General features: G+C 38.6%; 1 protein-coding gene across 1 annotated transcript in view; it reads left to right on the top strand.

Annotated features, from left to right (window-relative positions):
* The window catches only part of ASXL3 (ASXL transcriptional regulator 3), a 154,607-nt gene that overhangs the window by 36,252 nt on the left and 90,941 nt on the right, over nucleotides 1-27,414 (top strand). The window contains exons 4-5 of the mRNA XM_054019987.1: nucleotides 18,871-18,979; nucleotides 20,328-20,439. Coding sequence (XP_053875962.1) covers nucleotides 18,871-18,979; nucleotides 20,328-20,439 — 221 coding nt within the window. The remainder of the gene's footprint in view (nucleotides 1-18,870; nucleotides 18,980-20,327; nucleotides 20,440-27,414) is intronic.

The following is a 27,414-nucleotide window of genomic DNA, read 5'->3' as shown; positions in this document are numbered from 1 at the left end:
TAATCTGCTTTAAATTTTGCATCTTTTTTGAGAGAGAGAGAGAGAAATTAAGATTTCTTACAGATGTGTACAAATCCATTCATACACACGTGGAAGTTAGAGGGAGAAAGTCTGACTAGATCAGTAATCCATTCCCCTGGCAGTGCAAGTTTCTTCCCTGTATCCAGTGGTTTCTCCAGTTTGGTTTAAAATGACTAACATGGTGTTTTTTCCCCCTAATTTAACAGATCTTCCTTTTTGGGGAGCAATTTCCTGATAATCTTAGAATTTTCCTTTGCTTAATTTAATCCTTTTTACCTATATCCAGTCAGTGTGTGTTCATCTGAACCCTTGTTAACTTAACCACTATTATGTAAAGAGTGATATGCTCTCTGAGGTTTGTCTTAATCAGCCAGCTTTGCCAACATCTCCTGGTTAAAAGAAGGTAGACTGTAAATTGGTTTTCTAATAATAGGAGCCCCATGTCCAGACCTCTTAGCATTTTAAGAAATCTTTAGTTCATTGAGGTTTGATGGTAGACAGAGCTTGTGAAGGCCTATGCTCAGCTCAATGGCTGACTGTAATGTAATAACTTTTTAACTTCTTATCCAATCAATTCAGAATTTCAGACAATTTTTCAGGCCTCCATGGTCAGAACTCTCCGCTGCTGTTAGGGGAAAGTATGGAAACTGAAAGGGGAAAAATGGGGGATACATGGAACCCTGACAGTTGATTAGCACTGCCCCAGCTGTAAACACCTCTGTAATTGACTATAGATAAAAGGACTAGTTAGTGGCACCCATTAATACCTGCCAGTATAACAATACTCAATCTCCTCTGTTGTCCTCCTAATATAGTTTTACAGGTCGATACCCTCAATGAGCTATATCTCAGAAAGAAAGAAGACAAATAACTTGGGGAACTAGGAGGAAGTGGGGGGCAGAATGGGGGAGTGCACACAGTCCCTGACATGGGGAATCCTGGTATAGGGGAAAGGAGAATAGGGGCATACAGAAAACCCTGGCAGGAGGAAGATTAAGTGATCCTGATAGGAGGATGTGGGGACACTCTCAAACTCTCTACCATGAAGGCCTATCTTAACCAATGTGCACTCAGGACTCTTCCACAAGGCTTCCATCTTGAAGGGGCCCCCAACCATTGGGAAAAAAACCCAAAATAAAACTGAGTGATGCTGCAACCCTGTGCACGGTTTAGCAGGCAGTGCCATTTGGCCCAGCTGCTCCTCCATCATAGCTGGGATCAGGAGTGGCAATCCGAGCTGGGCCAGGAGTGGAGCACTGATCAAGGAGCGGTGGAGGAGGGTGCACAGCCGAGAAGATCCTGGGGGCAAGTTGCTGTACTATGGGGTTAGTGGGGAGTATTGGGAAGCTGCGTGGGTGGGGGTGAGTGGAGCACAGGGGTGTGTGTGCGGGATTGAGGGCTGGGATGTTGGAGGAGAAGGGGATGTTGGAGGTTGTGGCCAGTATGCCTGAGATGCTGGGGGGCTGTGGTGAGCAGGATATATTTCAGGGCTGCTGGGATGAGTGTAGAGGCTGTCAGTGGGAGCTGGTGGAGAGTTGTTGAAGTGTATATATGGGGTAGGAGGGGCATTCTGGGGTCTGTTTCTGAGATATGTTATTCCTACATTGGTATATTTTAACTTCCAAAATATCTCTGTGTAGAAATAAAACCAAAAATGACTGCAAGACTTCTCTGTACAAGGATTTTGACATAGATCAAGTGTAACTCTTCAGGAAGGCATATTATAGACACTTTAAATGCAGCATATTTTATTTTGTGTAAAGCTAATTAGTGCTGTTTTCTTCTCATATTTTTCTCGATTCTTATACCAATCTTTTAAGTTACTGTGAGATCAAATTACTTTGTCCAATTTTCAGTGTGAAAGCAGAATGAAAATGAAAAGCAATTAGTATGCTGATACAGAAATTTTTCTTAATTCCTTACATGATATTATCTGAAAGAAAAAAGTGTACTACTTAATATACGGTTAGTTTTTGGTTAAGCCACATGAAAAATTCCTATTTTCTGCACATAATTCACATACAACTCCGTATTTATCGATACAGATGACTTTGATATCTGAACACTGAAGTCTCAATAATCCTTTGGCTGGCAAATATTCAAGGTGTAAATGGGAGGAATTGACAAGTAGAAGCCAATTTTTTACCTTTGTGAATAGGATTAATGAATTTTTTAAACAAAATTTAGGGACATTAACATCCTCTGACCTGTAGTTATTCAAACAGTAAAGATGGTATGAGAAGATAGAAAATCTTCTTACAGAGTGCTCTGTTTGCCTTGAGAGGTAAATGAGACAAAATAGATTCTCTTTTCTCATTCTTAATGGACTCTACTTTACCTGCAATTGGAGAGCAGACAATGGAATTTCGAAGCTTATCTGGTAGAAGATGCTTGTTCACTAGATGGAAACCAGAAAAATGTGTAGCTTCTAGAATATCTCCCTCTCGGTATATAGCTTTCATAGATAAAATTTTAGCTTTTACCTGTTTCTTTATGGAACTGCTTCAGTTATTATTGAGATCAGTTTATCTGCTTTTGAGAATCCAACCAAGGGCTATCATAATATTCTTTGTCTTTTAGAAGAGCTTGAAATACTTTCATGTTTATCATATTATACATATCTCAAGACAATTGTTCATTTGTACTGAAAATAACCACCATGGTTTTCCACTAGTTATGTTAATTTATTTTTGTTTGTGCTACCAGTCCATCTCTTTTTTAAATAGACCATTAAAATATTTTAAATATCTGAGTCAATTAGAAATTGAACCACATTATCTGAAGAATGACATCCTTCCTCTACAACTACCCCAGCCAAAAAGCGAGAGACAATCTAAGACTTGAGAGGGTGAAAAGGCTGGGAAAGAAACTTGCAAAAAATAAATGGCATTGGCTATAATCTTTTCTCAAGAGCTACTAAACTTTGGTCATGTTATGGATTGATAGCAGGTGAAAATCAGCCCAGTTTCAACCTCTTCATACATGCTAAATATCAAATAAACTTTTTTTTTTGTTTTTTTGCAAGAGTTGTTACAAAGTTGTAAACCTAACCAGCTATATCAAAATATCATTCCACCAGATGATGTATAGAAATGCATGAACTAAGGCAGTGATATTATGGAGAGAGTTGCTTTCCTAGATTTGCAGTAGACGGATAAAGATTAAGGAGATCTTAGACATCAAAATACTGTGAGGGTTGCGTGGCAACCTGGTCCATAATCTTAGCTGGAAAAGGAAGATTAGGTAGTTGGCCAGATTGTCATTATCAAGTGCTGATAATTTCCTGAGGAAAAAACTTCTTTATTACCGCAAACTGCCTTTTCAAAGGGAGGCATTGAAAATTTTTCACCTGTACCCATTTCTTCCATATTAGTTCTTATCATCCAGAAAGACATGGATCCAAATAACACACTGTGACCTGAATCGTTCTCCCTACCTCTGGTATCTCAATGAGTGTCAGTGGCCAAAACGCAGCCAGAGAAGTCTTAGTTTTTGCCATATGTGGATGTCCTCTTGTATCTATGAGATGTAGTGTGGTCCAAACCCATTCAATTTTTTTATTCACAAAGTAACTAGGAATTTCCTCACAATGGGGGAAACTTGAATTGGACATCAAACTTCAGCTTATCAACCAAAACAAATCTGGTGGTTGAAAATTTAAGGCCTTATTGGGGAGGTGAAGGACCTTGCTTTGCCTCCCTGACCACCAACAGGATAGAAGTACTCCTATCTCAAACTGTAGGAAGGAGGGGTTGGTCCCAGACATCAGTTAAGTACCACAGGATTGGCTTCAAAGGCCGTTTATACAACTAAACCACCCTTTCCCAACCTAGTATCTCACTGCCCAGCGTCCCTATAAAGGTTTCAAGGGGAGAGGGAGGCAACTTTTTCCAATGGATGAGTTTCAAACACCAAAAAATTCAAAACCATCAATTTCTCCTATCTCGTGGTAGATCTCGCCCCCACCACTTGACAGCTCTCTCAATTTTATCCTGAATCTCACAATACTTGATTATTTTTTTAAATCCCTATTTCATATGACTGCCTGAGAATCTCAGATTTTAATTTTTAACATTAGTTTCTAGCTGTCATGGTTGTGGATTAAAGCTTGAAAATGTGAACTGTAAAGTCTCAAAAATCATAAGACAAATAAAAAGAACCCAAAATACATTGTGGTTGGTTTTTTTTTAACATTTCCTTATTTTTAAACCAGTCTTATGATTTTAATGGGCCAAACTTTTTATTTTTTTGAACACGTGGAGTTGGCCCTACTAGAAAAAATAGTTGCGTTTTACGCCACAATCCAAAAGTAAGCCCTCAAATCTAGGTCTGTTGGGGGGGGGTAGTTCATGGTGAGTAAATAGGAGAGGACGCTTGTCTCTTGCAAAGTATTCTGGTTGGTTGGAAAAAGGGCCAGAAGGCAGGCCCGAGCTCTGTTGGTGCATAGGCCCCCTGCACTTTTTACCAGGTTTTGGAGTTAATGTTGGCTGGGCTAGGTACGCATATCTGACATACCTATCTGGCGAACTAGATACATTTTCTGATATGTAGTGGGAGGCTCTGATATTCAGGAAGATACTTAAGCACATGCCTAACTTGAAATCCATATGCACGTCCAATGAAGTATGTATTTGCAGGATCAGTGTCATATTTATACCATGAATACATAAGGTAAACATTAAATAGATTCTTACTGAAGAATACATAAACAATATTCTCATTAAACATGAATTACAAGTACTTACCAAACTTTCTACTCTCAGTTGATAAATATATTTTCTAATAATGTTTACCATTTAATTCCAAAAGGAAGTATTTAAGACACTGAAATCAAGATGATAATAAATGTTAAATAAATATCCTAACAATTCCTGGGTAAGAGTTAAGATTGTTTTGTGATGAAATATGCATTTCTTTGTAATTAGTGGGTAAAATCTTTGACCCATTTAAGTTAATGGCAATCTTTGTCATTGACTAGGGATCAAGATTTCACCCAGTAAGAATAATGTGCTTGTCTGTTACAAAGGCAGTATAAATTTATGATTGCCTTAATTATTCATTTCTCCACAGTTTAGTGCTTGGATCTTGCAAGTGATGTGATAGGTAGTATTGTTGTTGTCACCTAACAACCTTAACTGGTTATGTAATGAAGTTTTGCAAGTATATTGAGATTTTACCATATGCTAAGCTTAAAAACCACTCTCAGAATTAATAAACCACTCAAGGTCAAAAAAGAACAAAGAAGAGCTGGTGATAACATAACATGTAATAGTGGAATCTGCAGCTGGGCCAAGTTAAAACATAAAGGTTAAATAATCTGCCTAGTACTTTGAAGGAAAGAAAGGAGGTGTTTACAATGGAACACTGCTAACTATAACCTCTTCCGCATAGTGATTCACTGTGCATATTCCAATCCAAGCAGCATACCTTCCATATTTAAATGTGTGTTTCCTCAAAAACACAATCTTAAGTTGAACCAGTACTCTAGGCCATATAAAATTTGATTTTTTCTTAATTGTATATACCAAAACTGCAGACTGTATATTTCTAGTGTTCCCTGATAGATGAGAGTATTTAACAAAAATATTTTAGACATACTTGACTGTGCTAGGCAGCAAAACTTTAGCAGTTACATTTATTCTGATATCCTTCTGCTGACATTTAATTCTGATACCAAGAAGTATTACTATAAGATCACTATTTTTGGTTTTCCTTGATAGCCAGTCGTCTTGTTTGTGACAGTGTCATTTCTTGGTATCACTTCATAGATGTTTGAGTTGAGGGTATTTAAAGGGTAAATTACTACAGAAAGATAGGATTTTCCCAACCCAGCTTTTATTATAGAGGAAAGATTCTTCTTTCTGCTGTTCTACTCTAATATCCCCCGAAATAGATTTTGTTTTTTTAAATTTTTTAAATTATTTTTGCCATTTATTGTTTAAATATAAATGTTTATGCAGAAATAGGAGGATACTTTCCCACACTTTCTTTTCTCTCTCTCCCCCCCCCCCGATTGTATAAAACTGATATACTAAGACATAAAAATGAAATTGGGGGGAGGAGGGGAACCCACTTGATGTTCAGTGTCAAAATTGTAAACTGTCACTCTTTCAAAACAAATCAAATGAAAAATAATGACCCGTAAAAAGCAGAGGAGAATATCACAAATGCTTACAAGGAGGGAAAAATGCTACTTTCCTGCATTTTTGATATTTTAAAGGAGGAATAAAAGGTGCTGTCCTTGCAGAGGTTTGCACAGAAATAGGGGAATCATAAAATGGGGCTTCGCTATGGTTGTTAGCTTTAGATCAGAAGTCACTGAGTGATTGTTATCTTTGACTTCCAGAGTACTTTGTGCTAAAAAGAGATTTTATTTCTAAATGACTGATTTAAATCCACAGTTCTCTACACTCCTTTGCAACTAGTCAAGGCATCTTTAAATCTAGAGTGTTGGGGGTTTTTTTGCCTAGAAGTTTTCTTTGTGTTTTTTCACAGCCATTGTTTGTTGTCCCACCATGGTGCTCATCCTGGCCAGGGATTTGAATTGGACTCCTTTCAGAATATATCAGCAATGCTTTTCTCCTTGATGGAGGAGGTCGCTGAAGACATGTAGCTTCGTATCTCATAGCCCGCTGGTCAGATCTCCTTGCATCTGAGAACAAAACAGATAATTGCAACCCATTCTTAAAGATCCACAAATGTTTCATGGATCACTTTGGGTGTGTGGGTGTGTGTGGGGGGAGAAATCACTGTAGTAGGTATGAATTCTGCTTGTATTTTCATCATTTCTTCTCCCCACCCCACCTCCACCCTCTCAATTCCCCCCTGCCTGTATTTTGTTACTAATGACATTTCCATGAAAACATCTTTGTTCCTTGGTTCATGTTTTCCTGCTGTTTTTTCCTCTTTTTGAAGTCAGTTTTCTGTTTTTATATCACCATTTGCTGTATTGATGGCTGTGACATCACAAACAGGATGTGAGGAGACAACATGAACTGCTAGGGAATAAAAATCTTATTTGCACTTAAATATCCTTCCTAGGAAAGAGGAGAAGGGTCAGGTGAGGGGGAATGAAATGATGGTATAGGGTCAAAATTGTTTCCCAATAGAGTATATTTCAATGTTTATAATAGGGTCTCAAAAGCTCTTAAAATAAAAAACTGAATCATAGTCACTGTGGTCAGGGAAACAATATTAGAATGCTTTTAGCAGCAGAATCCAAATTTATATGTGATTGAAGTTAACAACATTGTGGTCCCTATTCAGTTGGGCCTAAAACTCATCCTTGTTAAGTAAAAACAGTAAAATCTTTACAATATTGATATTCCTCCAACTTGATGTAAAGGTAGACATTGGGCATGAGGTGAATTTTGGATCAGGAGGAATCATTTCCTTAGAAATTTTAAGCAAGAATTCCAAATCTTACTAATTCAGAAAAGTGTGTGGTAGAAACTGCACATTAATGTGGGAAATTCAAACAGGACAGCATCTTGGCAACTTGTCAGTTTTAAAATATTGGATTAAAGGAGTAAAATAATTAAGATCAGCTAAACATATTGAGACTTTTGTTAGTGAAAGCAGATGAAAGAAAATGTGCACTATTTTTCTCTACAGCATATTTGTATTAAAGCTGGCCTTCTCAGCAGAATGTGAGATTTTCATAAACTCTTTCCATACATAGATCCTTCAGTTTCATGTCACATTCTGGCTTTCAAACTGTCAGTACCCTTTTTTAGGTTTTAACAATTTTGGAGAGAGAAGATATATCAGTAAACATCCATCAAATGAAAACAAAATCTTCACATTCAACAATTGCCAGCTATTTCACCAAATAGTGTGTTTGGACTGGTTTAAAAATTATTAGATATTGGCATAATTTAACACACTTTTCCTTTATCTGAAATATGTATTTTTAATTTACTTACAAAAATTTAGTAATTGGATTTTTGGCGTTGGATTTTGTTGCATGGCTGTGAGGGGGAAAGGGCTGATGTGTGCTTCATCTCCTCTTGGGTGTTCCTTTGATCTAATTTTAGTAACATTTTGCATTTGTCTTGGCAGCGGGTGTGACTTGAAAATTTTTATTTTTCTAGACTTGCTATAAAAATAAATATGGCAAATTTCTCTGGAGCTGTAAGTGGGCTCAGTTCCACTGAGTTAGATCAGTGGTTCTCAAACTTGGGCCCCCCTTCTTTGTGTCTGTAGTCGTTCACACTCCCCTCCCACCATAAGCACAGATACTGCCACCCAGCTCTGACGGCAGAGCGGAGAGCAGCAGCGGCTGCTGCTTGGTGCCCAGGTCTGAAGGCAGCAATGCACCAGTAGCAGCAAGTAGTAAGGGTGGCAATGTGAAAAAGCGATATTCATCAATATCACTTTTCACAGCAGACTTAGCGCCCCTCTGCCACCCCTTCTGCGCTGCTGCTGCCACCTCTCCAGGTGGGAGATGCGGGGAACAGAGAAGAGCTCAGGTTGCCTCCCTGTGAGGGAATGGGAGGCGGGGAAGAAGGATAGCCTTGGCGGGGCTCTAGCTGTCCCCTTTATCTCCTCCTTCTGAGTGTGCACGGCCCTCCTGCATGAGCCTCAGCCCAGCCACCTGGGGCTGACAGACAGAGAGCTCTAACCCCCACCCACCCACCCACACGCACACCTCATGCTTCCCTTGACACATTCACGTGCTTCCCTTGAGAGGACTGCCCCATAGTGAGAACTGTTGAATTAGATGGATTTTCACGAGCAGATAATTTGTCCCTTTTCTTCTGCTTTGTGTGTGTGACTTTGATACAGTCACTTTCAAACACTGTAAGTGCTCCCTTTAAGTGGTTAACTTAATACATGAAAATTTTTGTTACTTTGTGCAAAAGTTTGTCAGTCTGCTCCTAAGGTTCATATTCTTGTGGAGCTGTGTTTTCATGGAAAAACACAATTCGTATTGTAGTTCTTTAGGACATTTTACCTCATAAATTATCACTTGGCTAGCCAATCAGATACTGACCACACAAAGAATAAAGCTAGTTACAAAAGGAAAAGGTCAGTCTGTGATATTTTCCCAAAACAACCCAAAGAGGTTTTTGTGGGGGAGGCTAACCACTTTAAGATGGCTAAGTTAAACAACAGAGTTAGTGATAACTTTTTGTAGCTCCCTAGTGTGGGATTAAATTTTAGAGAAGGAAGGGGATTAAATTAATGCTAAATGTGTCTTGTTTGACATGGTCATTTAGTTTCAAACTTACTATTTTTGTTGAAGAATGAGTGAAATACAGTTGACACCCAACTCAAAGGACAGAGAGATTTGGAAGCTAAGTATTCATTTTGTATTCACACATTTTATGGCAGTTTGTCTTGTGTTTAGTACATTTCTAATTATAGCACAGTAATATTTTTTTATTTTCTAATCAAATACATTTAAAAATCACAAGTGCCAGTGAAATATGATATGGAAATAACCCTTTCAGTACATAATATGTATCAAAACCATAATTTCTCAAGCAGAAAGAATGAGTTTATTGGCTTTGGGGGGGGGATCTCCTTTTATGACCTTTACCTCTTCTTCCATGGCTTGTTCTCCATGGCAAGAGCCCATGTGTTTCCTCTCCCCCTACTTTTGTTCTTCATGCCGGCCATCAGCATTGGAGCAGAAACAAAAAGATAGATTACTTTTTTATACAATTATTAATAGGCTACTTTGTAATGAAAAAAGTGAAGAAACATCACACTTACTTGCTTATTGAAGAAAATGACTATCACAAAGTTACATACTCTTTTACTGGTTTAAATGCGCCTTGCTCAAAGTAATGAAATACCTGCTCCTAGATTATACTGAATGGAGAGGAAATCCTATGTTTGGGGGACACTTTAGCTAACGTCTTTGGCAACCATTTTAGCGCATGCTGAGTTCTTCCTGCTTCAGTTTCCATTTTTATTCTGAAACAGTTTTTGATGAGGATTTGAAAAAGTACTTTTTTGTTTCTGCCTCAGTTTCATAAGCATGTATTAAAAAAAAATTATCATCATTATTAGCATTAGATTATTTCTATATTCTGCAAACTGCAACTACCACATTGGAAAAGATTGCTCAGGATGGAAATGGGCTTACAATAAGAACATAAGACTGGCCATACAGGGTCAGACCAATGGTCCATCTAGTTCGGTATCCTGTCTTGCGACAGTGGCCAATGCCAAATGCTTTGGAGGGAATGAGCAGAACAGGCTCAAGTGATCCATCCCCTGTTGTCCAGTCCCAACTTCTGGCATTCAGAGGCTTTGGGGCATCTAGAACATGGGGTTGCATCTTTGACTGTCTTGGTTAGTAGCCATTGATGGACTTACCCTCGATGAACTGATCTAATCCTTTTCTGAACCCAGTTTACTTTTGGCTTTCACAATATCCCGTTAGTGAGTTCCACAGTTCACTGTGCATTGTGTGAAGGTGTACTTCCCTTATATTTGTTTTTGTTCTGCTGCCTATTAATTTAGTTGGATTCTTGTGTTATGTGAAAGGGAAATAACACATCCCTATTCACTTTCTGCACACCATTCATGACCATTATAGACCGCTATCATATCCCCCTTAATCATCTCTTTTCTAAGATGAACAGTTCCAGTCTTTTTAATCTCTCCCTACATAAAAACTAATCCATACTCCTACTAATCATTTTTGTTCCCTTCTCTGTAACTTTTCCAATTCTAATATATATTTTTTGAGATGGGGGCAACCAGATCTGTACACGGCATTAAGGTGTGGTGTACCATGGATTTATAAAGTGGCATTATGATATGTTCTATCTCATTATCTATCCCTTTCCTAATGGCTCCTAACATTCTGTTTGCTTTTTTGACTGCTGCTGCACATTGAGCAGATGTTTTCAGAGAACTATCCGTTAAGACTGCAAGATGTCTGTCTTGACTGGTAACAGCTAATTTAGACCCCATCATTTTATATGTATAGTTAGGATTAAGTTTTCCAAAGCACATTACATTGCATTTATTAACATTGAATTTCATCTGCCATTTTGTTGCCATGTCACCTAGTTTAGTCAGATCCCTTTATAACTCTTTGCAGTCACCCTTGGACTTAACTATCTTGAGTAATTTTGTGTCATCTGCAGATTTTCCCACCTCACTGTCCACCCCTTTTCCAGATCATTTATGAATACATTGAACAGCAGCGTTCCCAGAACAGATACTTGGGGGAACCTGCTTTTTACCTCTCTCCATTGTGAAAACTGACCATTTATTCCTACCCTTTGTTTCTTGTTTTTAACCAGTTACTGATGTATGAGAGAACCTTTCCTCTTATCCCATGATTGCTTAGTTGGCTGAAGAACCTTTGGTGTGGGACCTTGTCAAAGGCTTTCTGAAAGTACACTACATCAACTGGATCACTCTTGTCCACATGCTTGTTGACACCCTCAGAGAATTCTAATAGCTGTGTTGACTCTTCCCCGACATATTGTGTTCATCTATGTGTCTGATAATTCTGTTCTTTACTATAGATTCAGCTGAATGCCTTGTACTGAAGTTAGTCTTACCGGCCAGAATTTCCTCCGAAGCCTTTTTAAAAATTGGCATTATATTAGCTATCCTCAAGTCATTTCGTACTGAGGCTGATTTAAGCAATAGGTTACATATCACAGTTAGTAGTTCTGCAGTTTCATATTTGAGTTCCTTCAGAACTCTTCGGTAAATACTATCTGGTCCTAGTGACTTATTACTGTTCAATATAGAACAGTTCCTCAGATTGGCCACCTAAAATAAATGGATATGGTGTTGGAATCGCCCTTACATTCTCTGCAGTGAAGATTGATGAAAAAATTCATTTAGCGTCTCTGCAACGTCTTTGTCTTCTTTGAGTGCTCCTTTAGCACTTTGATCATCCAGTGGCTCAACAGGCTTACTGCTAATTCTGTACTTAATTTTTGTTGTTAGTTTGTGTGTCTTTTGCTAGTTGCTCTTCAAATTCTTTTTTGGTCTGCCTAATTATATTTTTACACTTGACAGAGTTTATGTTCCTGTCTATTTTCCTCTATAGGATTTGACTTCCAATTTTTAAAGTATGCCTTTTTGCCTCTAACTGTCTTTTACTTCGTTGTTTAGCCATGGTGGCATTTTTTATCATCTTACTTTTTTTTTTTTATTTGGAGAATACATTTAGTCTGAGCGTCTGTTATGGTGTTTTTAAATAGTTTCCATGCAGCTTACAGGCATTTCACTCTTGTGACTGTTCCTTTTAATTTCTGTTTAACCAGGTTTCTCATTTTTGTGTAGATCTCCTTTTTAAAGTTATGTGCTACTGTGGTGGGTTTCTTTTGGTATTTTCTCTCCCTACAAGGCAGTTACATTTCAGTATGAGTATGTCTCATCTTCTTGGGGCTTTTTTCTCTCTACTTTCCCCCAAATGCAGAACAAATTACAGTGAAAGCATGTTTTGTAAAATATTATTCTCATTTCCTTTCTGGTCAAGGAATGGTTATTACTATAAGTTAATGTTATTTAAAGGGGTTTCCTAATGATACAAGCATATTCTTTAGAACCTATGAATATTAGAAATATACAGGGTGGTATTTTAAGCAGTTTCTGACAAAAGGGCACAGATCAGTTAAAAGAGAACAAGCATAGCTTTTTAAAAAAGTGAATGAATGTAAGGTGTAAATATCATTTTTCTGTACAGTAGATGTTGTAACATTTGTATTATATATACATTTTTTCTAGTTTAGCCACCTACAGTATGGTTAGCATCTTATTCTTCAGTATAAACTTTCTTTTGCCTTGTACTTTTACCTTCATATGAGAAGTTTTTCTTTGTTCAGGAAGACATTGTTACAGTGTAGGTCGGGGTGGGCAAACTGTGGCCCGCGGGACCGTCCTGCCCGGCCCCCAAGCTCCTGGCCCAGGAAGCTAGCCCTTGGCCCCTTCCCTGCTGTCTCCTCTCCCCCGCAGCCTCAGCTCACTCGCTCTGCCACCGGTGCAATGCTCTGGGCGGCGGGGCTGTGAGCTCCTGGGGCTGGTGGTGGCGGGTCCAGCGCTGCCAGCCACCAGTGCTCCAGGTAGCGCGGTAAGGGGGGCAGGGAGTGGGGGAGAGGGGGTTGGATAGAGGACAAGAGAGTTTGGGGTGGTGATCAGGGGGCAGGGGTGTGGATAAGGGGCGGTCGGAGGGGAAACTGGGTTGAATTGGGGCAGGGGTCCTGGGGGGGCAGTCAGGAAGGAGAGGGGGTTGGATGGGGCAGCAGGGGGCAGTCAGGGACAGGGATTCTAAGGGCAGTCAGGGGACAGGGAAAAGGGGTGGTTGGATGGGGCAGGAGTCCGGGGGGCCATCAGGGAACAGGGCGTGGTTGGATGGGGCAAGAGTCCTGGCGGGGGGGAGCAGATAGGAGGTGGGGGCCGGGCCATGGCCTCCTCCCCTCACTGGCCCTCCATACAATTTACAAAACCCTCGGGCCAAAAAGTTTGCCCGCTCCTGTTGTAGGTTAACGATCCATGTCTGCAGTTCTTGCTTTCCAAAGTATATATACTCTGTGAGATATTAAATAATCCGTAACAGAATACATTTTTTGTGTCTGCTTCAGCGAACTGCTATCTTACATTATGACCAATTTGCTTATATGGGTGGTGATGGTCAGGGGAGAGAACTCCTGAAAACTTTAGGAGAACTATAAATTATTTAATCTAGTGTAGTATCAATAGTCCTTATGTTGGTGAAGTTGTAACTTCTTTTACATTTAATTACTTAATCAGTTGCTTTAAATTAGGGGTTAATTCTGTGAAATTACATTCAAGTTGCTTTGTAAATGTAGCTACTGAATGAGGGTGGTTCTTAGACATGGGCACCTCTAAGCAAATATAGTTGAAAACTAGAATATGTCCCTACCCTGATCCTGTAGGGCGTGTGGGTCTGACTAGATGGAGACGTTTGCGGGATCAGAGGTGTATGCATGTTCATGTGTATTTTTCCTAGTTGAAATGGTTTTGGTCACTTTAAGTTTTGCGTCAGCTAGTTCTTGAAGAGGAGAGGGGTAATAACCTCATGCTGGTTGCTACTGTGTAAGGAAGGCCTTGATCCAAAGCTGCATGAAGTCAATTAAAGTATTTCCACTGCCTTTATCAGGCCTTTGGATCAGGCCCCATATGTGTTGCTTTACAATGTGCATGGGTAAACAACATACTCAGTCAACGCTTCCCCCAGCATTTCTGGCTGCCATATATATTGAAAAAATATTAGTTTAATTTATTTATAGTGTAGGGTAAATCTCTAATATTATTCAAATATTCTGTAGAAGCAAGAGATATGGCGCTGTGTTAGCTCTAGGAATTAGTAATGAGTTATGGAGCTTTCACTTTTGGTTTGTTTCTAGTAGTGGTCAAAAGTTGTTAGTGTCTGTTGGCTGTTTGGTTGCCTGTGTGAAATGAATTGGTGATTTTAGTACCATTTGCAGTGATCAGGTGTCCACATTATAGAAATTGTCATCAGACTTGGAACTAAGTGACACCCTTGTTTTAATTTGATAAAGAGGCCTAAACAAAAATCTGCATGTTCATAATGGCTGGACTCTTTTTGTTGCTACTGGTGGCCTCCCTTCTTCTGCAGTTGAGGTACACTGGCTGGGCAGTGTGGGGAAATGTTTGTCTGCTATGCTGTACTTGTTTAAATTGAATTTAATCAATTAATTTCCCTTTTTTTAAAACAGTGTGCTTTGGCAAGCCATCTTTCTCATGGCAATCCATCTAGCAAAGATGATTAAAATTAAATGGAGGCTACAACTTTAGGTTTTTAAGAGGTTTTAATTTATTTAAACATATTTTTCATTGTGCTTAGTAATCTTAAAAAAACCCTGTTTGTATTGACTTTTGTCCCTTTCTCTGTGGCAAAAATTGTTCTTCAGTTCTCCCAGATGTTTTATGGATAATTGAACATAGTAGTCAGATTTCTTTCTTGTCTGCTTGCAGAGGGTTAATTTAGTTAATTCCTGCTGCAGAACCTAGAGAGGGAGCTCAAATGCACAAAATACAGGATACTTTTTGAAGGGAGAAAGGGGAAGCTTGCCCTGGTAAATGGAAGTTTGTGTGCATATTAGGAGGAAGATATCACACAGTGTTTAAGAACTTGTGTCCTTCTAAATCATAACAGTTTTAGAAATGAACAAATTTTGCATCCTAAACTACTTGATGATATCTGTTAAATTATCAAAAAGTCGTAACACCTTTTTGTATTGGAAGACTAACCAATTATTCTTTTTCTTTCTTGTTTTGTATGTGGTTGCTTCGTGCCTCCCTATCTCCTTTATAGGAAGTAAGTATCTTTTGAAATATTTTATACTTTTGAAAGTATTTTCTAAAAGTGCTTGTTTTTTGTGTGTGAGTGTAAATCGGTTTTCTTGTGATAACAGGAAATACCCACCTTAAAGACATATATTATTACAGATGAAAGTACTCAAGAATGTTTTTCATAACAGCAAAATAGTTTTCCCCATAGTATAAAATGTAATTTTAAAATAGGGTGACTAGCTGTCCCGATTTTTATAGGGACATTCCCAATTTTTGGGTCTTTTTCTTATATAGGCTCCTACTACCCCTCACCCCCATCCCGATTTTTCACATTTGCTGTCTGGTCACCCTATTTTAAAATGTAAAATAATTTTCATATATGCTGATTTATAGTAACAAACATTTTTCAATATGTAGGTTTAAAACATGTGGCTCTTTTAGAGCCATGAATACCAAGGCACGATGTGCAACTTGGTCAAAATTTACTGATTCTGATACAATTTGACCCAAAGGTTTTTGAGTATCTTCTGTTTGATATGCAAGGAATAAAATAGTGGCAGGGAAAGTCACAAAATGCCTAGGAAAGACCTAGTGAAAGGGGAAAACAGCCGTGTAGCTTTTTAAGATACTCTTGGGCATCTGCAGCCTTGACTCTCTCTACCACAAAGACGATAAGAGTGGTAGCCTGTGAAAAGAGGAGTGTGGCCTTCAAGAAGGAGGGAAGGTTGGAGTGCTCATTATATGTTTCATGCATCCCTAGCAAACTAGGGTAATATTGAGACTCCGTTCCACTCAGCTGACACCACACTGCATGATTGGATCTTTGGTCATTGGGTTTTCAGGATGCAGCCCGGTGCTTTCTGGTGACGTATGTGGCAAGTGTCTCCTGAGGATTATACAGTTCAACTTCAACACAAGGAGAATTGGTCTGATCTTCACTTTCCCCCTCTTGGTGTTCTACAGGAGGGGAGCTAATATAGGGATTCTTGAAGTTGGCACATCAGATACATGTACTTACAGCTCAGTAGCTGACATGGATTCCTTTGTACTCAGAAAATGGTTACTATTGTCCATTTACCAATTAGCCAGTATTTGAAGATTAAGATACCTGCTGTGAGAACAATAGTGGCCATTGGGGGAGATTTCTATATTTTGAGTTCGTTTATCTTGTATTATTTTAATTGCCTAATGATGAGATATCTAAACACAAGTATTGTGACCAAAATCTCTCTAGATCGACCAGCAGCAGAAATTAGAAGAAAGATGCTAAATGCAAACTTGAGTATTATATAGACACACACAACTCTATTTTGTTATTCCATGCATAGAATTCAGCTGCCTTTGCAGTTAGCATCTTCCTATCAGCATCCTGCTGAAATAGTCTTCATTTTTGACAGCTTCACTAAATAGAAACTTGTCACTAAATAGAAGCTCCAAGCATCTGACATAATTATCAGTAGCTTCAAGTTATATATGTTATCACCTAAAAAATGTAACTTGAGAAAAATGGTCTTGCATTGCTCAGTTAAATGCCATATGTCACTGTATGTGAACCAGTAATTCAGTAAGAACATTTCTAGAGGAAAGGCATGCATCTTATTTGACCTCTGTGTTCACTGATCTTCAAACAGTAACAAGACACTTTAATATATTCTACTTTACAGCTAGTACAATAACTGTACTTGTAATTTACTCATATTCCTAGACTGACCACATGGTATTATATCAGCTCAAAATCACATGTAGGATTCTTTTTATTTGCAGGAAAAATAAAAATTTTAAAGAACAAATCCTTTAAAAATGTTATGTTGTATGTTTTAAAATTCACCATTTAATAGCTGACATGAAGCTCTATAAGCAGCAGTTTTAGCTGTAGTATTGGTTTTTAATGAAGACATGTACACTGTATGAAAGTCAATACAGAAATAGATATTGTGGTAATATGGTATTTTAGGTAACCTATAATAAATTATATTATACAGCTGTTCTGATATGAGGACATCTTATAACGAACTACTTATGAGCTTTTACTGGAACAGCAAATAAATGATCATATAATCCATCTTGTCAGAAAATTAATGTACACCTCTACCCCGATATAACGCTGTTCTCAGGAGCCAAAAAATCGTACCGCATTGTAGGTGAAACCGCGTTATAGCGAACTTACTTTGATCCGCCGGAGTGCACAGCCCCTCTTTCCTGCCCTCTCCCCCTCTCCCCCCGAGCACTGCTTTACCGGGTTATATCCGAATTCGTGTTATATCAGGTCGCGTTATATCGGGGTAAAGGTGTATATACATTATGGACAAATTCTGCTTTGAGATGCAACCATTGAACTCATTAGGAACAGTGTGCACATCAGAGGACAGAATTTAGCTCCTACCAATAAAATCTACCAAAAACAGTTTTGAATAGGGACCAATATAATTAAAAATTGTATAATGGAGTCCTGAACCATAATTCCTGCAGACTTTTTGTATTGTCTAACTGAAGCACATTACTTTAAGTTCCAGGCCCAGTATTTTGCTGAGTGTAGCCTCAGTCCTGCAAACACACATGCATAACTTTACACATACGACTAGTTACTCTTAAGTCAATGAGACTGTTTATGTGGATAAAGTTAAGCATGTGTGTTTGCAAGATTGGAGTCTGTGTGAAGAAACACAATTGGAAGTTCAGTCTCTAATCATGAGTATAGCAATGTATATGGGGAGATAGATATGATGACAGTACACCTATAAACACTGTAGTTAATTTTAATTCCATTAATACAAAATAGGATACGTTTGTGAGCGCTCCCTGCACCCTCACTATTCCCCAAATTAACTTTTCAGAATAATATGAATTTAGCCAAGAGCAAAAATGCATGCTTTGTTTTTCTCTTGCATGTAAAATCTAGCCCTGTGTATACATCACATAAAGATATTTGTACAAATTAAACACTGTGTGAAGGTATTGATTTTATTTGACTATTTTTAAAAGGTACTTTAAAGTGCATTCCAATATGATATTGCATATAATTACTGCTCCACTAAAAGTATAAAATATGTGTGTATGTTTCTACAGTAACTTAGGTTGGCCATTTTAGGAAAATACTGTCCTAAATAACTTTAACTCCTGTAAGTTTAAATATGTTCTTCCTGGGCTCTTTATTATTATTCTTTTGTTGCCTTTCATCCTATGGGATGCAGCTGCCCTTGAACTTGGTACTGTTTTGATCATTCATGTGCAGCAGCCACATTGTCGGTAACATTTTGAAAATGAGGCTTTATGGTGTTATTTGTGAAGTAATTTCACATAAATATTTGGACTTTGGTTCCTTTAGAATGTGGAGCTGGTTGCTGTATGAAGAAAAGCATAATTATAATTCGCAGACTTTTTGCCTGAAGCCTAGGGGACAGATGCATATGATTAAGTTTGAAACTGGCCTGTTATTGTAATGTAGATGTTTTCAAGGTTGGGAGAATTTAAAAAAAAGACAAGGCAAGCATGAGTTTAAAAAAAAAAAAAAAAAAAGACAGAGGGAATAGTTTTACAAGAGGCACTCTATCTTGGACTGCTTTATTTTTGCTCAATTTTATTTTTCAGTGGAACCTCTCCATTAGCTTGTCTGAATGCAATGCTTCATACTAACACTCGTGTAGGTGATGGAACATTCTTCAAAATCCCTGGGAAGTCAGGACTGTATGCTCTCAAAGTAAGTTGAATTTTTGCATATACAAAGTACATAAAGTGGATTAATAGCGCCATGTATATCTCAATAGATATAAAGGTAAACAAATTAGATTCTGTGGGGAGTAGATGAGCTGAAAGTCTTTTCTAACTGTTTTCAGATGTCTTATAATGAAAGTAAACACTGAATGTTTTATCTCAAAGAGTATGTGTATTCTTGAATTTGGCATATGGTAAGAAAACCATGCTGTAGAGTTGTTAACAGAAAGGCCTTTGTTTTATAAGCAGTGAGTTCAAGAAGATCACTGACTTTCTCATGAAGTAATTGTGTTAATATTTAATTTTTTGAACAGTGGAAGACTTTTGCAAGTTCAGTGTAAGCAGCTTTTAAGTTACAGCTTATTTTAAATCAGAAATATAATTACAGTGATAAAATCCTGAGTGGTTTGATACTAAGTGGTGGTGATGGTTGTAGTTGTGGGTTTTCTCTTGTGTGTTGTGTTTTTCTATGTTGTGCTGGTTGAAAAAAAATTTTTTTCGCCCTGATACCCATGATCAAACTATACTGGCTTCATACTGGGGAGGAGGGTGAAGTAGGGGCAAGAAAACAATAATGTGAAATTACATGTTCTACAGACTAGATTTAATCTATTGAAGTTATGGGGGAAATTCTTTGATATTTGTGATAGAAAAATAATTGTGCACAGTTTAGAAACAATAAAAGCAGTATGAATAATGCTGCTCCTTAGAACTAAAAATGCACTATTTTTTGGTTAACAATGAATGGATTTCAGAATAATCATTTTCTCATTTGCTAATGGAAGAATGTTTAGTTTGGTCTTGTTTTAAATCTGAAGATATCCCTGGCTCGAAACCAGGTATTTGCAATCATTCCCATGGCTTGTGAGTTCCAGGTTGCTGCAGCTATTTGAATTCAGGAAACAGGCACAGGCAAAAGAGAAACATTAAAGGATTTGTGTTTCTCTTGCAGCACTTAGGACGTTCAGCTAGATGACTAGAATTTTTAAGTGCCAAACAAGTCTGTTCAAATACAAAAAGTGAAAGGAAGTGCATTTTGATTTATAATTCTTTTTATAAAAGTCTAAATTGTGACTTTTTACAGGATAACTTGAAAATCAAAAGCTGAAAGAGCTATCTCGTAAAGATCATGTTTTACTTCTTTCCATAAAGTAACTCTTATGCAGGAAGCAGATTAGTTTTTGAAATGTAGACACCCAAATGTGTTGCAACAGTTTTACCTTTGGGGAAACCTAACAGTAATATAAACATTTTTTGTGGCTGGCCTTACATTATTTTTCTTTTCTCTCTCCTTTCTCTCCCCCCCCCCCCCCATTCTGTTTTTTTAACTGCAGAAAGAAGAATCTACATGCCCAGCAGATGGAACATTGGATTTAGGATGTGAATCTGAGTTAGATGGCACTGAAATGGCTGAGACAAACAATAGTAATGGAGAAGAAAATGGAGGTAGGTATTCTTAATTTCACTTTTCAGGAGCTACTATGGAAAGCATATATACCAATTAGGTTCATTATTCATGTTTTCAAAATAAACTATGGTTGTTTTTGCAACTAATTAAAACAATTTTGAGAAACAACTTCCCAATTTTGTTCTTATAAAGGGGTCAGGGCCACATGAGAAAAGTGGCCTTTTTGTTTTTAAAAGACTGGTATGTTATGGGAAGCTGTGGAGTATTTACAACGTTCTGAGTAGATCTGTTTTTCATTTAGTATTTCCCCCCTTCTCCCTCTATTATATCGCTTGCCTTCTTAGGCCCCAATCCAGAGTGTAGGTACACCCTGTCTGGAGCCCCATTGACTTCAGTGGGATTTTGCATGGGCACAGGGTTCCTCCAACACAGTTCTTTGTGTAGGACCAAGGTCTTAGGTTTACAAACTCTTTGGGGAGGGGATCTTACTTTGTGCTGGTATAGTGCCCAGCATAATGGAGGCAGTGTGACTTAAATCTTAAATACTGATACGCTGAACAATGGTACTTTAAAATGCCACCCTTAGAAATAAAACTTATTACTTTTAGGAGGTAATAAATACGTATAAAGAGAGAACCTACTCCCTCAAATTTTCATCATATATAAACCCCTAAACCAACTACTGACAATTAGTGGTGAATGCTATAGCTCTTGAAGATTAACCAGTAAAGTGTTTATACTGTGCATACTTTACAGTATATTGGAAGTTTTCATGCCTATATGCCACTGAAATTGCCCTTTTTGAGCATTCCTCTCTTCTGCCTTCCCTCTTGAACTCTGACCCACTAGTGGACTTGCAGCATACCCTTTTGGATCATTCTGTGGCATAGGGGTGGATGAATACCCATTATTGGATTTATATAATCTTTGTGGATACTATTCCTCAGATAAATATAAGGAAGGATAGAATGAGGAAGGATGTTCCAGTGGTTTGGGCACCAGCTTAGGATACGGGAGTCCTGGGTTCATATCCCTGGTCTGCCACAGAATTCCTGTGTGATCTTGGGCTAGTCACTTAGTCTCTTTATGCCTCAAGTCCTAATCTGTAAAATGGGGATGATGATATTTATCTACCTTGCAGGGGTGTTGTGAGGATAAATATATTAAAGATTTTGAGGTGCTCAGAAACCATGATTATGGGGCCATATATATACACCTCTACCCCAATATAACGCTGTCCTTGGGAGCCAAAAAATCTTACCGCATTATAGGTGAAACCGCATTATATCAAACTTGCTTTGATCCGCCGGAGTGCGCAGCCCTCGCCCCCACCCCCACGAAGCACTGCTTTACCGCGTTATATCCGAATTTGTGTTATATCAAGTCTCATTATATCAGGGTAGAGGTGTACTTAAGATAGAAGACATTTGTGAGTTGAATTATGAGATTGTGAATCTGGGTAGAGCTATAAAGGGCATGTACTGTTAGATGGCTGAACTTTTCATTTCCTTGCTTTAGAGACTTTTATATTAGATATGTAATGTGTGCAGCCTTAACTGGCATATAGTGCAGGAAGGACTTTTAAGAAGTATTTCAAGGTCAAATGAAATCCTAGGAAAGTCATAAATCCGTTACTAAGTAGGTATGGAAAAATTGTCAATAATGATGCAAAGAAAGCAAAAGCATTGAATAAATATTTCTGCTTTGTACTAGGAAAGAAGCTGGGTGAAATTTAATGTCTAGTTTGCTTCAGTCTTCACTAAAAAGGATAATGGTGAGCAATACTCAACAAAATTAATATTAACAACAAAGGGAAGAAATGCTAGCTGAAATAGGGAAAGAACAGATTAAAGAATATTTAGGTAAGATAGATGTATTCAAGTTGGGCAGGGTCTGATGAAGTTCATCATAGGGTGCTTAGGGATCTAATTGAAGCAGTCTTGGAACTGTTAGCAATTATCTTTGAGAAGTCATGGAGGACTGGTGAAGTCTCAGAAGACTAGAGGAGGGCAAATATAATACTTACCTTTTAAAAAGGGGAATAAAGGAGACCCAGGAAATTATAGACCAGGCAGCGTAACTTCAGTACCTGAAAAGATGGTGGAAGAAATGATTAAACGATCACTTTGTAAGCACATAGAGCAGGGGTCGGCAACGTTTGGCACGCGGCTTGCCAGGATAAGCACCCTGGCAGGCCGGGCCAGTTTATTTACCTGCTGATGCGGCAGGTTCGGCCGATCGCGGCCCCCACTGACTGCGGTTTACTGTCCTGGGCCAATGGGGGCGGCGAGAAGCGGCGCGGGTGAGGGATGTGTTGGCCGCGGCTTCCCATCGCCCTCATTGGCCCGGGACGGTAAACCGCAGCCAGTGGGGGCTGCGATCGGCCGAACCTGCCGCATCAGCAGGTAAATAAACTGGCCCGGCCTGCCAGGGTGCTTATCCTGGCAAGCCGCGTGCCAAACGTTGCCGACCCCTGACATAGAGGATAAGAGGGTTATAAGGAATAGCCAGAATGGATTTGTCAAGAACAAATCATGCCAAACCAATCTAATTTCCTTCTTTGACAGGATTATTGGTCTAGTGGATGGGGCAAGCTGTAGGTATGATATCTTGATTTTAGTAAGTCTTTTGACAAAGTCCCGTATGACATTCTCATAAGCCAACTAGGGAAATGTGGTCTAGGTGAAATTACTAAAACGTAGGTGCACAACTGGTTGAAAAAACATACTCAGAATAGTCATCGATGGTTTGCTGTCAAAGTGGGAGGACATATATAGTGGAGTCCCGTCGGTGTCTGGTACTATTCAGTATTTTCATTAATAGTGGAGTGGAGAGTGTGCTTATAAAATTTGCAGATGATAGTAAGCTAAGGAGTTGCAAGCACTTTTGAGGACAGGATTAGAACTCAAAAGGACCTTGATAAATTAGAGAATTGGTCTGAACTCAGCAAGATGAAATTCAGTAAAGTCAAGTGCAAAGCACACACTTAGGAAGGAAAAATCAAATGCACAACTACAAAAGGGGAATAACTGGCTAGATGGTAGTACTGCTGGAAAGGATCTAGGACTTATAGTGGATCACAAATTGAATACGAATCAACAATGTGATGCAGTTGCAAAAAAAAGGCTAATATTCTGTGGTGTATTAACAGGAGGGTTGTATGTAAGACACGGGAGGTAATTGTCCTGCTCTACTCAGGGGAGTAGCCTCATCTGGAGTACTTTGTCCCATTTTGGTCACTAGACTTTAGGAAAGATGTGGACAAATCGGAGAGAGGCCAGAGGAGAGCAATAAAAATGATAAAAGTTTTAGAAAATCTGACCTATGAGGAAAAGTTTTTTTAAAAATTGGACATGTTTAGACTTGAGAAAAGAAGGCTGGGGATGGGGGAACCTGATAAGTCTTCAAATATTTTAAGGGCTATATAAAGAGGAGTGTGATCAACTGTTCTCTTATGTCCACTGAAGGTAGGACAAGAAGTAATGGGCTTAATCTGCAGCAAGGGAGATTTAGAAAAGCTATTGGGGAAAAGCTTTTGAACTGTAAAGGAAGTTAAGCTCTGGAATAGGGCTCAAAGGGAGGTTGTGGAATCCTTATCATTGGAAATTTTTTTAACGGGTTGGAGAAAACTCTGTCAGCGATGGTCTAGCTTTACTTGGTCCTGCCTCAGCGCAAGAGGCTAGACTTGGTGATCTCATGAGGTCCCTTTCAGCCCTATATTTCTATAATTGTATGTGTTCACAGTTTATAGTGATAGTGAAATACTTTATATTCAAACATTTACTAGACAGGATGTTAAACAACACCTGTTACGGATAAACATTTTAAATCTCCAGGTCCTGATAACGTGCAACCAGGCATTTAAAAAAAAAAAATTGGCCAACATGTTCTCTGAACTAATGGTGCTGATTTTTTAAACAGATCTTGGAATATGGGGGAAATTCCAGAGGACTGGAAAAAACGAATGTTTTGCCAATATTTGAAAGGGGTATAAATAGGATGAGCCTGGTAACTCTGGTCTGTTTAGTATGAGATCCCTGTGCAAAATGATGGGAAGACTAATATGGGATGCAATCAGTAAAGAATAAAAAATTGTAGCATAACTAATTTTGTCAGTATAATTTTATGAAAAATAGGTCTTATCAGACTAACTTAGTATCACTTTTTGATGAGAATACAAGTTTGGTTCAGTAAGTGCTGACATAAGGCATTTGAGTTACTACACTCAACATTCTGCTTAAAAAATGAGCAGTGCAGAAGATCAGAGTTGCCCATATGAAACAGATTAAGAACTGGACAACTGAGTGATCTCAGTAGGAATCATCAGGCAAAAGGAGTGCTTCTAGTGGAATCTTCTGTTCTTGGCCCAGGGCTATTCAGTATCTTTTATTAATGCTTAGGAAAATGTGTATAAAATCATTGGTGGTAAAGTTTATAGATGACCAAATTGATGGAGTGGTAAATAATGATAAGGCCAGGTGAGTAAGGCAGATTGGTACCTGGACTAATTAGGACAACCAGCTGATACGAGTATAATCTGTGTAATGTACTGAATGGGTGAGAAGACTTGAGAGTCCTAGATGCTGCCAGAATGGTTCCACCCGTCCTCCTTGACAGTCTTTTCCCAAAAGGAGGATTCAAGACAGGGTGATAATTGGAGTAATCTTACATCTTGAGAGAATTTGTTGAGCAGGGGTGGGGGTGTGTATGAGTTTAACAATATCTTCTTTAAAAGGAGGTGTTACCCAGAGGGGGGCACTGATAGTTAACTGGTGCCAGTGTGTCTCCACTTGTCTTTAAGTCATAGCCTTCAGATTTCTCAGTATCTCAGAAAAACTCTGTTTGAAATTAAAGTATAGAAGAATCTGCTCTTCTCCTCTTCCTTTTCCCCACTCTCCCCAGTACAGTTTTGCCAGCACAGGTGCAAAGTTCTTGATCTGGATCTGAGCAATTGTTCTCAAATTATTTTTCTAAAAAATCTCAGTGATAAACATGTGATTGTTTCACTGAATGCTGTGCTAACAACTTGGATTAATTAGGTTAATGACCATCTGGAATGGTTGCACGTCAGGATTTCCCATACCATCATGGCATATGTTAAAAAAAATTATTCATGCTCCAGTTACCTAGTTTGGAATGAGAATTCCACCAGCAGCCCTCTAGTAGGTTTTCTTTTCATTATTTGTAGGTCATCCAAGTACCATGCAAAGATGAAGCCATACTTAGTGTTTAAGATCCAAAATGGTAATAGTCTAGGATACGAAATGGTTATAATATCCTACTGTGCGTGGCAGACCACAGTAGTGTGGTCTGTAGTCAAAACAGTATCCATCTCCAGATTGTCTGAAACCCATTGGGTTCCGTCTTCACTCCAGTCAGAGGAGCATCATGATCTCAAGATGGAGATGGTAGTGATCCATAGAAAGATGTGACTTCCACTTCCAGTCCCAGCCCAAACATAGATTCTGAAGTGTGACCAGCTCTGAGTAGGGCCTCATCTACACTAGGAAATTAGGTCTGGACATTGCTCAGGGGTGTGAAAAATCCATACTTCTGAGTGATGCAGTTAAACCTATCTAACCCCCAGTGTAGACAACGCTTGGTCGGACAACAGGAGATTTCTCCCATCAACCCATCTACTGCCTTTTAGGGAGGTGGAGTACCTACGCCAACAGGAGAACCCCAACTTCAGCTTTTTAAATGTAGAGTAGCCCTAGGTGACCTTACTACAACCTAACAAAAACTACAGTTCCCAGCACTTCTTAAATGTAAAACTTCTTTAGTTTCAAAAGTGAAACTGATTACATTGTGACAAATTCATCTCTAGTGTAACAGTAGTGGATATAGTAGGTCAGCCATGCAGAAGTTGGAGGAGCAGATTCATTCTGAGTCTTGAAATTTTGTCTTTGCAATTGTTAGTCCATTGAAATTCTGTGTGTTTTCTGGACTAAAACCACAAGGATAACTCTTGACTGTGGAGCTAATATTCCCCTTCCTTTGGCTATGAAGTATTCATTGGCTTTCCACACTCTTCCTTCCCAGGAATGGAAATTTTGGCTCATTCAAGGCAGCCTGTGACTTATAGCAGTTGGGCTCTTGGGCATGATGCTTAAGATTTCCTCTGAATATGTTTGGTGTATAGTCTGATACTAATGTGCAGTGGGCTTTTCCCCAGCAGAAGTTTAATGGGATCACAGCCTGAACATATGGGACTCTTCCTCAGCTTACAGATCGGACAGAGACCCAGTTTTTTATTTATTTTCTTCATTTTCCCACCAGCAGTTACGAAGGAAAATTATCTACCCCCTCCAGGGCAAGATTGACTACCCTTTGCTTCATTGCTGTGGGTGGGAAGGTCTCAACTACTGAGGTGGTGCAATGTGAGAGGCTGGGAGCTAATTGGGTGAGGTCTCTTGGCTCTATTGTTCTCTGCTATAGAGCAGAATTAGTGAGGCCTGAAAGGTTGGTGGTTGGTTAGTGACAGATCATACTTCTCTGATGAAAAAGTTGCCCAGCTGTGGAATGAGGATCCACAGTTTTCTGAGATTTATGGAGTTCTTAGGTTCCATTATATCTTGTGCAGCATTGGTTACTTTAACATGAGCGTATCATTTTACAGGGCTTTTTTTTGTTTTTTCTTTTCCAAAAAAATGTGTTTGAGCACTGTTACTGATGTTTTCATAATACTGCTATTTCCCTTATACAAAGAACTATACAATCACTTTACCTCCCAAACTATATTTTGTTTGATAAAGAATAAAGCTAACAGATTAGAGATGTGAACGGTTCAGATTTTGCAAGTTAAGCTCTGCAGATCAAAGTGTGACTCAGGTGAATTGCTTGATATATCAGTGTTGACAAGCTATGACCAATTATGTCAAAACAAGTATATATATCTGTGTCACCCAAAGAAAATATATAGAATTTTGTGGGATATTTTAGTCAGATATTTATATGTTTTTCTGAGGATGTTTTCTATATAGTTTAATATTAAAGAGTATGGGCATAGATTT

Source organism: Malaclemys terrapin, chromosome 2 (assembly GCF_027887155.1).
Source record: "Malaclemys terrapin pileata isolate rMalTer1 chromosome 2, rMalTer1.hap1, whole genome shotgun sequence".
In the NCBI taxonomy this organism is placed as follows: Eukaryota; Metazoa; Chordata; order Testudines; family Emydidae; genus Malaclemys; species Malaclemys terrapin.
This window is presented reverse-complemented; position numbering and strand designations above follow the sequence as displayed.